Source organism: Ilyonectria robusta (genome assembly GCF_021365365.1).
Source record: "Ilyonectria robusta strain PMI_751 chromosome Unknown BGZ61scaffold_22, whole genome shotgun sequence".
Lineage (NCBI taxonomy): Eukaryota > Fungi > Ascomycota > Sordariomycetes > Hypocreales > Nectriaceae > Ilyonectria > Ilyonectria robusta.
Window position 1 is genome coordinate 753,810 of NW_025764456.1, and position 11,629 is coordinate 765,438.

The following is an 11,629-nucleotide window of genomic DNA, read 5'->3' on the forward strand; positions in this document are numbered from 1 at the left end:
CATGTTCGGAGCATTCTATCCGTTTTCTGCAATATATACTCAATGAGTCAAGCTGGTCCCGGGATGGTGATATATAGTTACCACTGCCTGGATATAAAAACTACGAGCCGCGCGATAACGTTCAGTGCTGAATCCATGCATGCTCATTTGTTATCTTTAATGGACCGATAGGATGCGTTGCAAGTGCCAAGTCAAAGTGTGACGGTCCGCTAAGAGACACTTGTTGTAGGTCCTTTTCACGAACCATGGCTCCAGTCTCTAAAAGATAATCACGGAGGCTTTGACGATAGTGCAGAAGGTCTATCTAGTGATATCAAAATGGACTAAACTTTCCACCGACAAGTGTAGCGTGTTCCATCATATTTCCTCTGCTTTCTATGATCAGAGCAGCCATGGCATAATTACTTGTCCGCGACACCTATCGTAAACACGAACAGGCTTGGCATCCAAACTGCGTTCCGTGCATTGTACATCACCATGGCACTATTCATTCTAACCCACCACCCATAGCTCTACATGGAATTGTATTTTAAACTGAGAGTCTCCTGTATCCCAAGAATGAAGGATCATCCCACATCGATACGACCTATGACGTGCTCCGAGTCTCCTCAATGGTATCATGTCCTACCTATTGGCTTTCTGCTACGAAGAGGGACAATTCTTGGCCTGGCCCTCAACTAATATTCATTGGTTCTCTGCCCAGTCCCCGCAGCAGAATTGACCATCACGTCATCGCGCTCCGCGCAGCAGATCAATGTTATCGCAGTGATGTTCTAGCACGCCATACATGTACCATTTTACCAATCGCATTTGTCAGAGCACCAAATATTGCGGGGTTTCCGATGTCGCTGGACATGAGTTATTATATAAAGATGAGGTTTCGTGATCATAACAGTGCTGTTCTCTGCGATGAGTGACGAGGTATAACGTGATTGTGAATCAAATCGCACCGGAAGAAACGTGCGTGCAGGTTACGCATCACTGAAGAGCACAGGATCGAAATTCGGCCACAGAATGGCCGAAAACAACAACTCTGCTTCACAGCAGAATGAAAGCGATCGCCTAGGAAACGGGAAGAAGCAAATCTTCCTCAATGCATTCGACATGTCGACTGTCGGACATTTATCCCCCGGGCAGTGGAAGGTATGTGTAAACGCGACATCTTTTCCGCGCTCTGAACTAACAGCTTGAAGAACCCGGTGGATAAGTCTGCGACTAAACGAGATTTGACATATTGGATTGAACTGGCAAAGTTGCTCGAACGGGGTGGCATCAACGCCTTGTTCCTAGCAGATACTTACGGCGGTTACGACACGTACGAGGGGAGTTTGGATAACTGCATTAGAAGGGCGGCTCAGTGGCCCATGACGGACCCTACCATTGTAAGTGAATGCATCCTCTCTTTCGTAATTCAAACTGACGCGTCTTAGCCCATCAGTGCAATGGCTGCAGTAACCAAGAATCTGGCCTTCGGCATTACTGCATCAACCTCGTTTGAGCCCCCGTTCTTGTTAGCAAAGCGATTTTCGTCCTTAGATCACTTCACGAGAGGTCGAATCGGTTGGAACATTGTGACGTCTTGGAAAAAGGCTGCATTCAAGGCCATCGGCTTGGATACTCCCATTGAGCATGATGAACGGTATCTCCAGGCCGACGAATACCTCCGCGTATTGTACAAGTAAGTCCATGCGTGTTCTTAAACTGATTCAGACTGACAATCTAGGCTGTGGGAAGGATCATGGGCTGACGATGCCATCTCGCCGGATCCCGAAAACGATAGCTATGCCGACCCCGACAAAATCAGAACCATCAACCACAAGGGCAAATACTTCAACCTGAGCACGAGGCATATTGTCGATCCGTCGCCTCAACGGACGCCTTTTCTGTTCCAGGCGGGAACGTCAGCAGCTGGATCTACGTTTGCCGCTTCGCATGCCGAAGCAATTTTCATCTCTGGTCACTCTCCAGCCGTTCTTCGTCCCAAGGTAGACAACATCCGCAAGTTGGCAGCCTCGGTCGGACGTGACCCGCGGTCGATCAAGTTCTTTGCCACGTATACTCCCATCATCGGCCGGACCGACGAAGAAGCGCAGGCCAAGTACGAGGAGCTGAAAAAGTACGCCTCGACCGTCGGGGGCCTTGTCTTGTTCAGCGGCTGGACCGGGATCGACATTTCCAAGATTCCTCTTGACCAGGAGATCACGGCAGCAGACTCGCTTGAAGCACATAAAGTGCGCAGCATCCTGGACTCGTTCACGACTACGAGCAAGGAGATTCCGAAGTGGACCCCACGCGTTGTCGCTGAGCGCGCGTCCATTGGAGGTCTCGGGCCTGTGGGTGTTGGCAGCCCGCAGACTATAGCCGACGAACTGGAAGAATGGATTCGGGAATCTGATATTGATGGGTTCAACCTTGGCTACGTCACAACGCCGGGGACGTTTGAGGAGGTGGTCGATCTCTTGATACCTGAGCTGCGGCGCCGTGGTCTTTACCCTGAGTCGCCCGAGGAGCCGCTCACGGCGCGCGAGAAGATCTATGGCAAGGGACAGAAAGGTCTTCGTGACGATCATACTGGTAGCCAGTACAAGTACGATGTTTACAAGGAAGAGTGAGGGCATCCTGCGGCAGCTGCTGTGCAGATCCTGTCGATTTAGCGAAGCAACGTGCAGCTTCCTTTATGGCCATGCAAGGTTGGTGGAGAATCGCTCTCTGCAGCCAGCTATATTCGGTATCTTTATTTACAACATTGATGCAGTTCCACCCACGTAAAGTCTCTTCATCCAGCCTGTTCCAGATATCTTTCCTGAGAATGTTACCCTCTGCAACGCCGCCACTTGGTATATACAACACTCGATGCACCCAACATCACCATCCTAACAATTTCAAGCAGTAGCTTGCCATATATCTCTCCAAATGCTGAGAGACGGGTATAGTCCAAATACACCGAGGAGGAAGTCGGGTAGGAAGCCGTCGGGCATACTCCAATGAATTGTGTATGGCGCCCACGCCAGGTTGCGGAAGAATTCTGATTTCCACTGGTCCCTCCACTCTGTGTAGTCCTCATCGCTCGGTTCTTTCCGTGACCACTCGAAAAGATGTCGAGCGACCTCGATAAAGGTGAATGTAGCCCAGAATCGAGCCGCCCAGCCCATGAACTTGCCTTGAAGCTCGGGCGACCAAGACAAGACTCTTGCTTGAGACAGGCATGTCACTGCCTCGCATATGTGGAATGCAGTCATCGATACAGTTTGAAGAGTGGCAATTGAGGTGTCCAGCACATCTGCAAGCGTGTGGTTCTTGCCCATCAACTTCTCCTGGATGACTTCCTTTGCCGACAACCACATATCAAACAGACCCCACATTCGAATCATCAGCTGCCATTCCTCGAGAATCGCCAGCAACGCATACAGGCGCGTTGAAGTCCCACTTGCGATGGCACCAAATCGCCGCGTAGGTGTCCGGAATTTTGTTGCAAATATCGACCCGCTACGTGATTGACGCGATGCTGCTTTCCCAAGCGGCCCTAGAACGGCGGCGAACAGGCGCGCCGCTTCTCCGACAGATAGCAGCGCAATCTCATGGCCGTCCCGAGCACTGACTGCGCGTTGGAGGTGCGCAATTACGTTGTCCGGGTTGGTCTGCCGGCGTGAGCGGATGGAGCGTAACGGAGCGTGCTCGGCAGAGGGGATATTGTGAAAGACGGGCTCGTTGCACGCTGGCAATGACGAAATAGGATCTGAGGAGGTGGCAGGAGGTGGATCAACCATGGTGACGGCCGTCATAATAATCGACAATTGGCGGTAATTGATCAAAGTGATGATATCGTGAAGCTGCTCTTCTCCCGGCCGTGAGAAAATGAGCAACGTCAGCGCGGAAAGCGGAAAGCGGAATCACAGAGCGTCTTATCGTAGATCTACTGCGGGGGTGAATTCAATCCCAGGCCCTGGAACGACGTGGGATCAATTTTCTATTGGTGGCTGCCCCTGTTCTCGCGTCGCCAATCTTGTCCAACGCTCTCATGTTCCGGTTTCCAGCACCGGGTTTCCTGGCGGTTGGGGGCGGAACGGGAAAAATAGAGGGAAAATAGGTGAAGAGAAGAGATGCGCAAGGGTTTCTTTTAAGTTGCTTGTTTCCCTGGAATATCCTGCGTTGCTATCGTCTCTATCGTCTCTCTACCTTCGTTATCGTCACTCTGCGCATATTTATACTGCTTTGGTGCTAGCTGGTTCTCCGTATCGGAACCTTCCGAAGCTACCAGCGGAATCTCTGGCCGATAAGCAGAAATAGCTCATGGATGATTTGTCGGAGTGTTCATATGCGTGGCCGTCATAGCCGTCGCTGGTGTGTCGTGTGTCGGTGTGTCAAATGGACTCTCGGTGAAATAGCTGCCATGTTCCTCTGTATTGCTAGGTAACGCTTCTATCTTTAACTGCATAGGAAAGAGACTAAAGACTCGAATTAATTTGACTTGCAGTCTGCGTACACATTGCAAGCCATTGCCCATGAAACTACCTTTTCATAACATGTCCGTCTTCTCTCAACCAATTTAGCCATCGCTCATCGTCAACAACCCAAGCGACCTTTTCTCATCTGTCCGTCCACCGCGTCTTTGGCCTTCCCTTCTCACTTAAGCGAAGAATGCGACAGCACGTCGTCGAATCCTGTCGGCAGCCGAGTCGTCTTCCTCGTCTTCCTCGTCGTCCTCGTCGGCGTTGTTACCAGCATTGTTGGCCGCATTGTTGCCAGCGTTGACAGCATTGTTGCCGCCGTTCGCGGCATTGTTGCCAGCATCCACGGCGTTGTTGTTACCGGCATCCACAGCATTGTTGTTGCCACCGTTCGCGGCATTGTTGCCAGCATCCACAGCGTTGTTGTTGCCGTTCGCGGCGTTGTTGCCAGCATCCACGGCGTTGTTGTTGCCACCGTTCGCAGCATTGTTGCCAGCATCCACAGCGTTGTTGTTACCGGCATCCACAGCATTGTTGTTGCCACCGTTCGCGGCATTGTTGCCAGCGTCCACAGCATTGTTGCCGCCGTTCGCGGCGTTGTTGCCAGCATCCACAGCGTTGTTGTTACCGGCGTCCACGGCGTTGTTGTTACCAGCGTCCACGGCGTTGTTGTTACCAGCGTCCACGGCGTTGTTGTTGCCAGCATCCACAGCAGTACCGTTGCCAGCAGCCGCCTCAGTGCCATTACCGGCGGCACCTCCAGCGTTAACCATCTGAACAGGGACGACACCGCCAAAGGGACCTGCACGAGCTGGGTTCTGGCAACGGACGAGGCAAACATTGTCCTGGCCAGCAACAGTTCCGGTGCAGGTCTGGTCAGCCGGGATGGCGGCCGTCAACGGGAAGTCCTGGGTCTCGCCGTCACGGTTGCGGCCGCGCTCGTTGCCCGCGACGTTCTGGGTGACCTGAATTGCGGTCCAGCTCTGTGCGGTTCCGTCGTCGTTGATCATGCAAGTGTATGGTCCTGCACCGTCGCTGTTGACCTGGTGCAGAGTCATGGTGACTTCACCGCCGGGGGTGACCTGCGGGAGGGAGTCGCCGGTCTCGGCCATGATTGCCGAAGTACCGGCCTCGACATCGTTGTCACCTCCACCGAGGGTCTCGCCAACAGTGTCCTCAGCATCTCCCTGGAAGCGAGTGGCATCTTGCTGGAAGGGGCGGCGGTTGGTTCCGTCACGAGGGGTGCTGGTGTCAACACCGAGAGCCATTCCAGAACCGCCAGAGTCACCAACAGCGTCGGTAATGACACTGTGGCCGGCAGCGAGCTGGCCAGCCAGCAGGAGAGTGAAGGAAAGAACAGTCTTGAAAGAAGCCATTTTGATGTGATTTGGTCCTTGGAAGGTGGGTATAGGTGGAATTAGTTGAAGTTGGGGGATGATGTGTAAAGTATGGTTGTAGAATGAAGTCTGTCTTGCAGAGGAAATAAAGTCCAACCAGGGACGAATTAATAGAATAGAGAGAAGGGGGTTTGAGTGGCTAATGGAAGTGGAGTGAAGCTTGTGATGATCGGAATAAGCTCATAAGGTCAAGAAGCAAGCCCCATTATATATCTCTTTTCGTTGCCGCAATCATTACCTTCCCCAGCCTCACGGCCTCCAAGCCATGGCCAAGGCGGCAACTGGCAACTTGAAACCAGAATGAAGCATTTCAAAGGCCGTTGAAAAGAATCCAAAGCAACCTGATGGAATAAACAAAGTGCTCTCCAGCGGCCGCGAGCGTGTTGCCAACGGGTTGCAATGGCACTCTCGGGCGCAGTGGTTGTGAATGTTGTTTCGCAAGGTGCAGAAAATATTCTGACGGACCAATCGCATCTTAAAACACCTGAATCCGTGGAGGCGAGAACAAGTTTGGAATGGCCGGAACTTTGGAGGTTCCGGCCGAGGTCAGACTTCTCAGGGGTCAAATGTTTCCCCTTTGAGGCGTTTGTGTTGCAGGCCGGTAAACGTGCCGCAGCCAGTGCGCAGAAGAGATCCGTGCGAGTCCAAACGCCCTGTCAATTATTACCCCGAGATTTTGAGGCTGTGCTTGAATCTGACACGGGCAAGACGGAAAAGACGGCGCGACTTGGTCGAGATCGGCCGAATGCGTCTGCCAAGGACGCCACGGAGGCCGTTGAACGGAGGCCTTTGGGGTTGAGAATGGCCGTGTCGATTTGGTGTTTCCGATCCAGTTGTAGCCTTGTTCAAGAGACTAAAGTGACCGTTTCCAAAACATGGGGTGAGATTCTCGCGACAAAGAGGCTGTGGTTGTAGATGCGGTGGTTGTGGTGGTTGGAGGTCCCCAAATGGGCCAATTTCACCGCAATAAAGGCAATCTTCACTTCGCCCACCAACACCATATTTATTGAACATCCGTGCGATTTAGACCTTCGGGAGCCAATGCAGCAGAACAAACTACCGGAAAATATCGTGCAGGCTTGGCCATCACCGTGTGTGACGCCATTCTTTCCTAGCCCTAAATCGGGTACTGCCGAGCCTGGTGAAACATGCAGCATGGGTAGCTAAAATGCGATTGGGTGGTTGTTATGGTTAATTGACCGAAAATAAAGAGCCCTCATAGGCCAATGATGAAACTGAAGCGATTGGACTGTCAGGTGCAGTGGGCATTTCCCCGTATTCTTCCCCGTACCGTCGGCATCGCCACATCCGCTTGCAACATGTCGCCGCAACTGATGGCAAGTGTCCAGCCAAGAATTATCAGACATTCCCATCGAGGTAGAGGTGACAGGAGTTTGAAGCTTAAACACAAGCTTGTTGCGGCTGGAATCATACGCGGATGCTGGTTGCAAAATGATCCCATCCTGCACCTGTGACGGCATTCAAACCAGCCTCAAGATTCGCGAGAGGTTCCGCTTTAGGGAATCATAGAGCTTCGGCAAGGAAGGGTGCCAAAAGACTCACCGAAAGCGGGGAAACATAGCTTGAGCTCAAACTACCACAGCCACCTGCAGTCTCGTCAGAGTCACTGATATTGTGATGTCTCTAGAAGGTCAAGGGCTTCAAAGTCAGTCTAATGAAAAGGAGTTGATATCTGCGTTGGTAATTAAACAGCTGGCCGGAATCTCAAGACAAACTAAATATGTAAATAGCTGAAGCCCCAATATACTCTCACCGGCTTGCTTGATGTCCCACCGTTTGCATAACTAGCTGTAAGCCCATCTCTTGCTAGCCACATAAATTCACAGTATTATTGGGACAACACAACAGGTGTATCTCGATCACCATACTTCTAACAATATTGGCAGTGCCGAGTTGAAATGAAGTGTTAACTCAAGCCATTAGGTGCTGGTATTCAATACTTCCTAGAATAGCTATTGGTCCTACTGGCTTCGGTGCACATTGGTACTTGCCTCAACACGATTCAGTTGGTTAACCTACCAGACCTGTTATATAGAGACAAAACTTTAGGGTATTGTGTGGCGGAATTTGGTGTCAAACGTGTGGACTATGACGGACGGTTTTGATAGGATAAACTTGTGGGGATAAAATCTACATGTAGATGCAAAACCCTAAATGCTTCCTATCAAAACCCTCCATCACAGTCCACACGTTTCATACCAAACCCACTGCACAATACCCTAAAGTTTTCTCTCCGGGTTTCGAGTCCGGCCCCTCTTAGAGGTTTGCCCAGAGGTTTGACCACTCCGCCACTAAGTGAAGTGTTGACTTTATGTTTAATTGTTACGACTTGGGCGCCTGCTGTACCCATTCTGCAATGAGAAACCTACTCCTTGATCCGTTGATATCACTCTGTAGGTGGATGATGCGGTAGTTTCCTGTATCATGGAGAAGAATTTTTATGAGCAGGATGGTCCGTCAACAGTGGTCAATTACTTTCACTGACTTGAACCAGGAAACTAGCACAAAAAATCCACCATCGTAAATGACGAGGAACCTACCCTATACCTGAATTTATCGATCTAAAGTCAGAGATGTCCTCAATTTTGTCTCTAAATGGTAAAGACGTACTATAGACCACAATGGCTTCCACTGAGGATGCACTGGCCATTTCAAGTGGTCCAGATAAGTACAATATGCGCCAAAGTCATTCATCGATACAGCATATAGCTTTAATTCGGCGATAAATACGTATTCAGAGAAACGCGCCATGAATGATTACAGACATAGCTAAGGAATGGTAACGACTGATTTGACATTTTTGTTTTAATGTATTGTAGTAGCGACTGTGTCCGTGTCCAATCTATGCTATTTATCCTTCCTCAGCACCTGGCCCAGGGGCAGCTTTATCAATTAAAGATTGGATCGCGTGCCATGCATTGCGTGCTGCTACCGCTCTATACCATGTACCGGATAGTTCGTCGCCTCTCCCTCTTCTCTGTCTCTAGCTCGTCCGACTCATGCGAAAAACGGGAGTTGTGGGATTTGGAGTCGCTCACAGCCATGGACTCGTCTCTGGGCAAGTCAAACGTTTGCATCACCGGTTGGCTAAAGCGGTTGAAAGCGATGAATGTTTTGTCGCCAGTCTGAGCAGCGTTGACAGGTCTCGGGGCCTGCATCGACACACGCCGAATCTCGACGCCGTCTTCCTGGATGGGCTTGACGTTCATGTACGAGTAGATGATGCTCAGTGCGGGAATGGAGAGTCCGTGTACAACAATGGAGAAGAGAACGAGAAAGTAGACGATGGGACCCATGAGGGTGACCAAGTTGGTCTCCTCTTCATCACCCTCACCGAGTTCGGGGAACTGGTGGCGGGCGTGCTCGACGTAGAAGACAGCGCCGGCACCGATAGGACCGAAATAGCCCATGAAGAGGGCCTCTTTGTAGTTTGTGCAAACGGACGGCATCAGCTTGTAAGTCATCAGAATGGCGGGAATGCGGCGGAACACGAGGACCAGGAAGCCCAACAGGAAGAGACGGCCCAGAGTCAAGCCGGTTCCCTCGGGGTCGTGGAACTGAGACCATGGCATGATGGATCCGATGTACATGAAGCCGCCAAAGTTGAGCAGCACATCGATGCATGAGTTGACTTCGTCGTGTCGCTCCTCCGTCTCCCGGAGGTATTCGCCGTCCCAGTTTAGAGCGTTGCCAGCGACGAAGCAGGCCAAAAGGTCGTCAGTGCCAATGGCGCCACAGGTGCCGACGATGAAGAGGCCCAGGGCGGCGGGGAACAAAACGTAGGACTCGTTGTCGATCCACTTCCTGTGAACAGGTTAGAAGATATCCTTGACATGACTTGACTCTGGCAGACATACCTCCTGAGTGCGAAGCGGATGGCTTTGCAGGCTCCGTAGCCGACGACGGCTCCGTAGACAACAGACAGCAGCACAATGTAGAGCCATGTCTCGAGGAGCCAGTTCTTGAGGGCCTCGTAAACGCCACCACCCAGACGCCCGACCTCTTCCGATCGGACCAAGTTGTGATGCACAGCCTCAGCAGCAGCGCCAGCGGCGGCAGGAATGTCAGCATGGCGGATGAGATAGACGGCAAGCATCAGGAATGGGAAGCCAAAGCCGTCATTCGCACCGGCCTCGGACGAGATGATCTCGCGCAGAGGGCGAGCAACATACTTGTCAGCAAAGGGTCCCTTGGCGATGGCCTGGGAGAGGATGGGGTCAGTGCAAGTGACGCAAGATCCAATGACGAGGCCGGCGAGCAACGTCAAGTTGGAAACCGAGGCCATGATGCAGGCGGTGGTGAAGAGCCACATCAGCGTCATGATGGGCAGCAGGCACAGGGCCATTTCCTTCCATCGGGTCCAGTTGTACTTGGCCGGGAGTTGGTAACCGGCAATAACCAGTTGGACGCCAATCATGACACGAGCAACACCCTATGCATCAAAGTCAGCATGGGAATCCAGCATGGAGCTAGCTTCATATCGCAGGCACAACGGAGACGAACCAGGGTGATGGCATTGGTCTGCCCCTCCTCTGCAGAACCCCATTTCTCACTCTCAATAAACTTGGCGGCTATGGGTCCGAGGGCGATGCCCAGAGCGACGGCAGGGACTGTGGGTGGGTTGCCAAGAGTCAGCCAGAGATCGAGGATGCAGGATGCAGGATGCCAAGGGGTGGAGGAGGACTCACGAGCTTCGCCAAGATACCACGCCTGCTTGAGCTTTACAGAGATGATTCCATATAGGACAGTGAAAGCGCCTGGACTGGTGTTAGTCTTTGCACAGTTTTGGCGGCTGAGGTGGACGAACCCAAAACACTCAACACAATGTTGAGCTCGCTGAGACTGAGAACAGGCATCTTGACTAGGAGCAGTGTCGACGCCCAGCGCACGACGAAGAGAGAGAGAGGTTGGTAGAGGTGGAGGGGAGAGAGACGAGAGAGTGAGAGGGAGGAAGGAAACGAGGGAGAGGTAGAAAGATGAAGCCCTTCACTGCTGAGTGCGATGAGGACAGAGGAGGTAGGTGAGCCAAGAGAATTCCATTGCAACACTAGTTTTGGTGCGGGAGCAGTCGGGTTAAAGAACTAGTTGCGAAGGCCATATAAGAGGCCGGGCGAGGTGGTCTCAGGAAGGATGGAGATGGAGCCGAGGCGACGAAACGGGACTACGGAAAAGCGATAAATAGACACGGAGAATGGGAGATGATGCACGAGTAGTGAGAGACCGTGGGTCGGCGGTGACAGACCGAGCCTTGGCATAGTGCACAGATAGACGGAGTTGTCTAGCGGATGAAGATCGCAGCAAGGAGAATGATAGAGCAAGAGGCACGGAAACGCCATGATCCATGGTTCCACGGCGGGAGAGCAAAAGGGGGTCGTGGGCCGAACAATCATGCTACAGTGATTTAAAATTGCACGTTGCCCTCGAGTGACGCTGCCAAGAGACTAGCTCTGGATCTGCAGAGAAGCTCTGGAGCAAGCCCGACTCGAGTGAGGCGCGAGCTGTCTTGAGTTCGGTCGGTAAATGAGGCCGTGACGATCGTAACTGGCGACGATCGGCGGCTTACACGCTACCAAGCACCAAGTTGACACTCCCTGGAGCGCTAGAGTACAGTGAGACATGGCCGCTTGATTGCGCGGCCGGCCTTCTGGACAAGGCTATCAGCCACTGTGATGAGCCTCGACACACGGTGTTTGGAGTCTATCGCGCAGGTTCGTCTTCTCCGCAATCCCAGAAACGCCGTCCGTCCGGCGTGGGAGCCAGGGG

General features: G+C 52.2%; 4 protein-coding genes across 4 annotated transcripts; 1 reads left to right on the forward strand and 3 right to left on the reverse strand.

The window, feature by feature from the left end:
- Positions 1-1,014: 1,014 nt before the first annotated feature.
- Positions 1,015-2,612, forward strand: BGZ61DRAFT_508950 (xenobiotic compound monooxygenase, DszA family; the record flags this gene model as incomplete). Its single annotated transcript, XM_046251982.1, has 4 exons — positions 1,015-1,143; positions 1,194-1,382; positions 1,431-1,678; positions 1,724-2,612. The coding sequence occupies 4 exons, from the start codon at positions 1,015-1,017 to the stop codon at positions 2,610-2,612; spliced, it is 1,455 nt and encodes a 484-aa protein (XP_046099400.1).
- Positions 2,613-2,670: 58 nt separating this feature from the next.
- Positions 2,671-4,162, reverse strand: BGZ61DRAFT_459283 (uncharacterized protein). Its single transcript, XM_046246885.1, has one exon. It carries the CDS (start codon positions 3,780-3,782, stop codon positions 2,883-2,885), a length of 900 nt encoding a protein of 299 aa, XP_046099401.1. The 5' UTR covers positions 3,783-4,162; the 3' UTR covers positions 2,671-2,882.
- A 604-nt stretch (positions 4,163-4,766) lies between these two features.
- On the reverse strand, positions 4,767-5,803 carry BGZ61DRAFT_398461 (uncharacterized protein; the record flags this gene model as incomplete). Its single annotated transcript, XM_046242994.1, has 2 exons — positions 4,914-5,803; positions 4,767-4,868 (listed from the first exon to the last, which is right to left on the reverse strand). Coding segments are annotated over exons 1-2 (903 nt in total), but the record flags the coding sequence as incomplete, so codon positions are not given.
- A 2,999-nt stretch (positions 5,804-8,802) lies between these two features.
- Positions 8,803-10,722, reverse strand: BGZ61DRAFT_362420 (Sodium/hydrogen exchanger family protein; the record flags this gene model as incomplete). The annotated part of the gene is made up of 5 exons (XM_046241358.1): positions 8,803-9,670; positions 9,724-10,298; positions 10,370-10,476; positions 10,555-10,623; positions 10,674-10,722. 5 exons carry the CDS (start codon positions 10,720-10,722, stop codon positions 8,803-8,805), a joined length of 1,668 nt encoding a protein of 555 aa, XP_046099403.1.
- Between the last annotated feature and the right edge of the window lie 907 nt (positions 10,723-11,629).

Coding starts and splice junctions, on each gene's coding strand:
- BGZ61DRAFT_459283 (XM_046246885.1), bottom strand. CDS start 3,782: ATGACGGCCGTCACCATGGTTGATCCACCTCCTGCCACCTCCTCAGAT.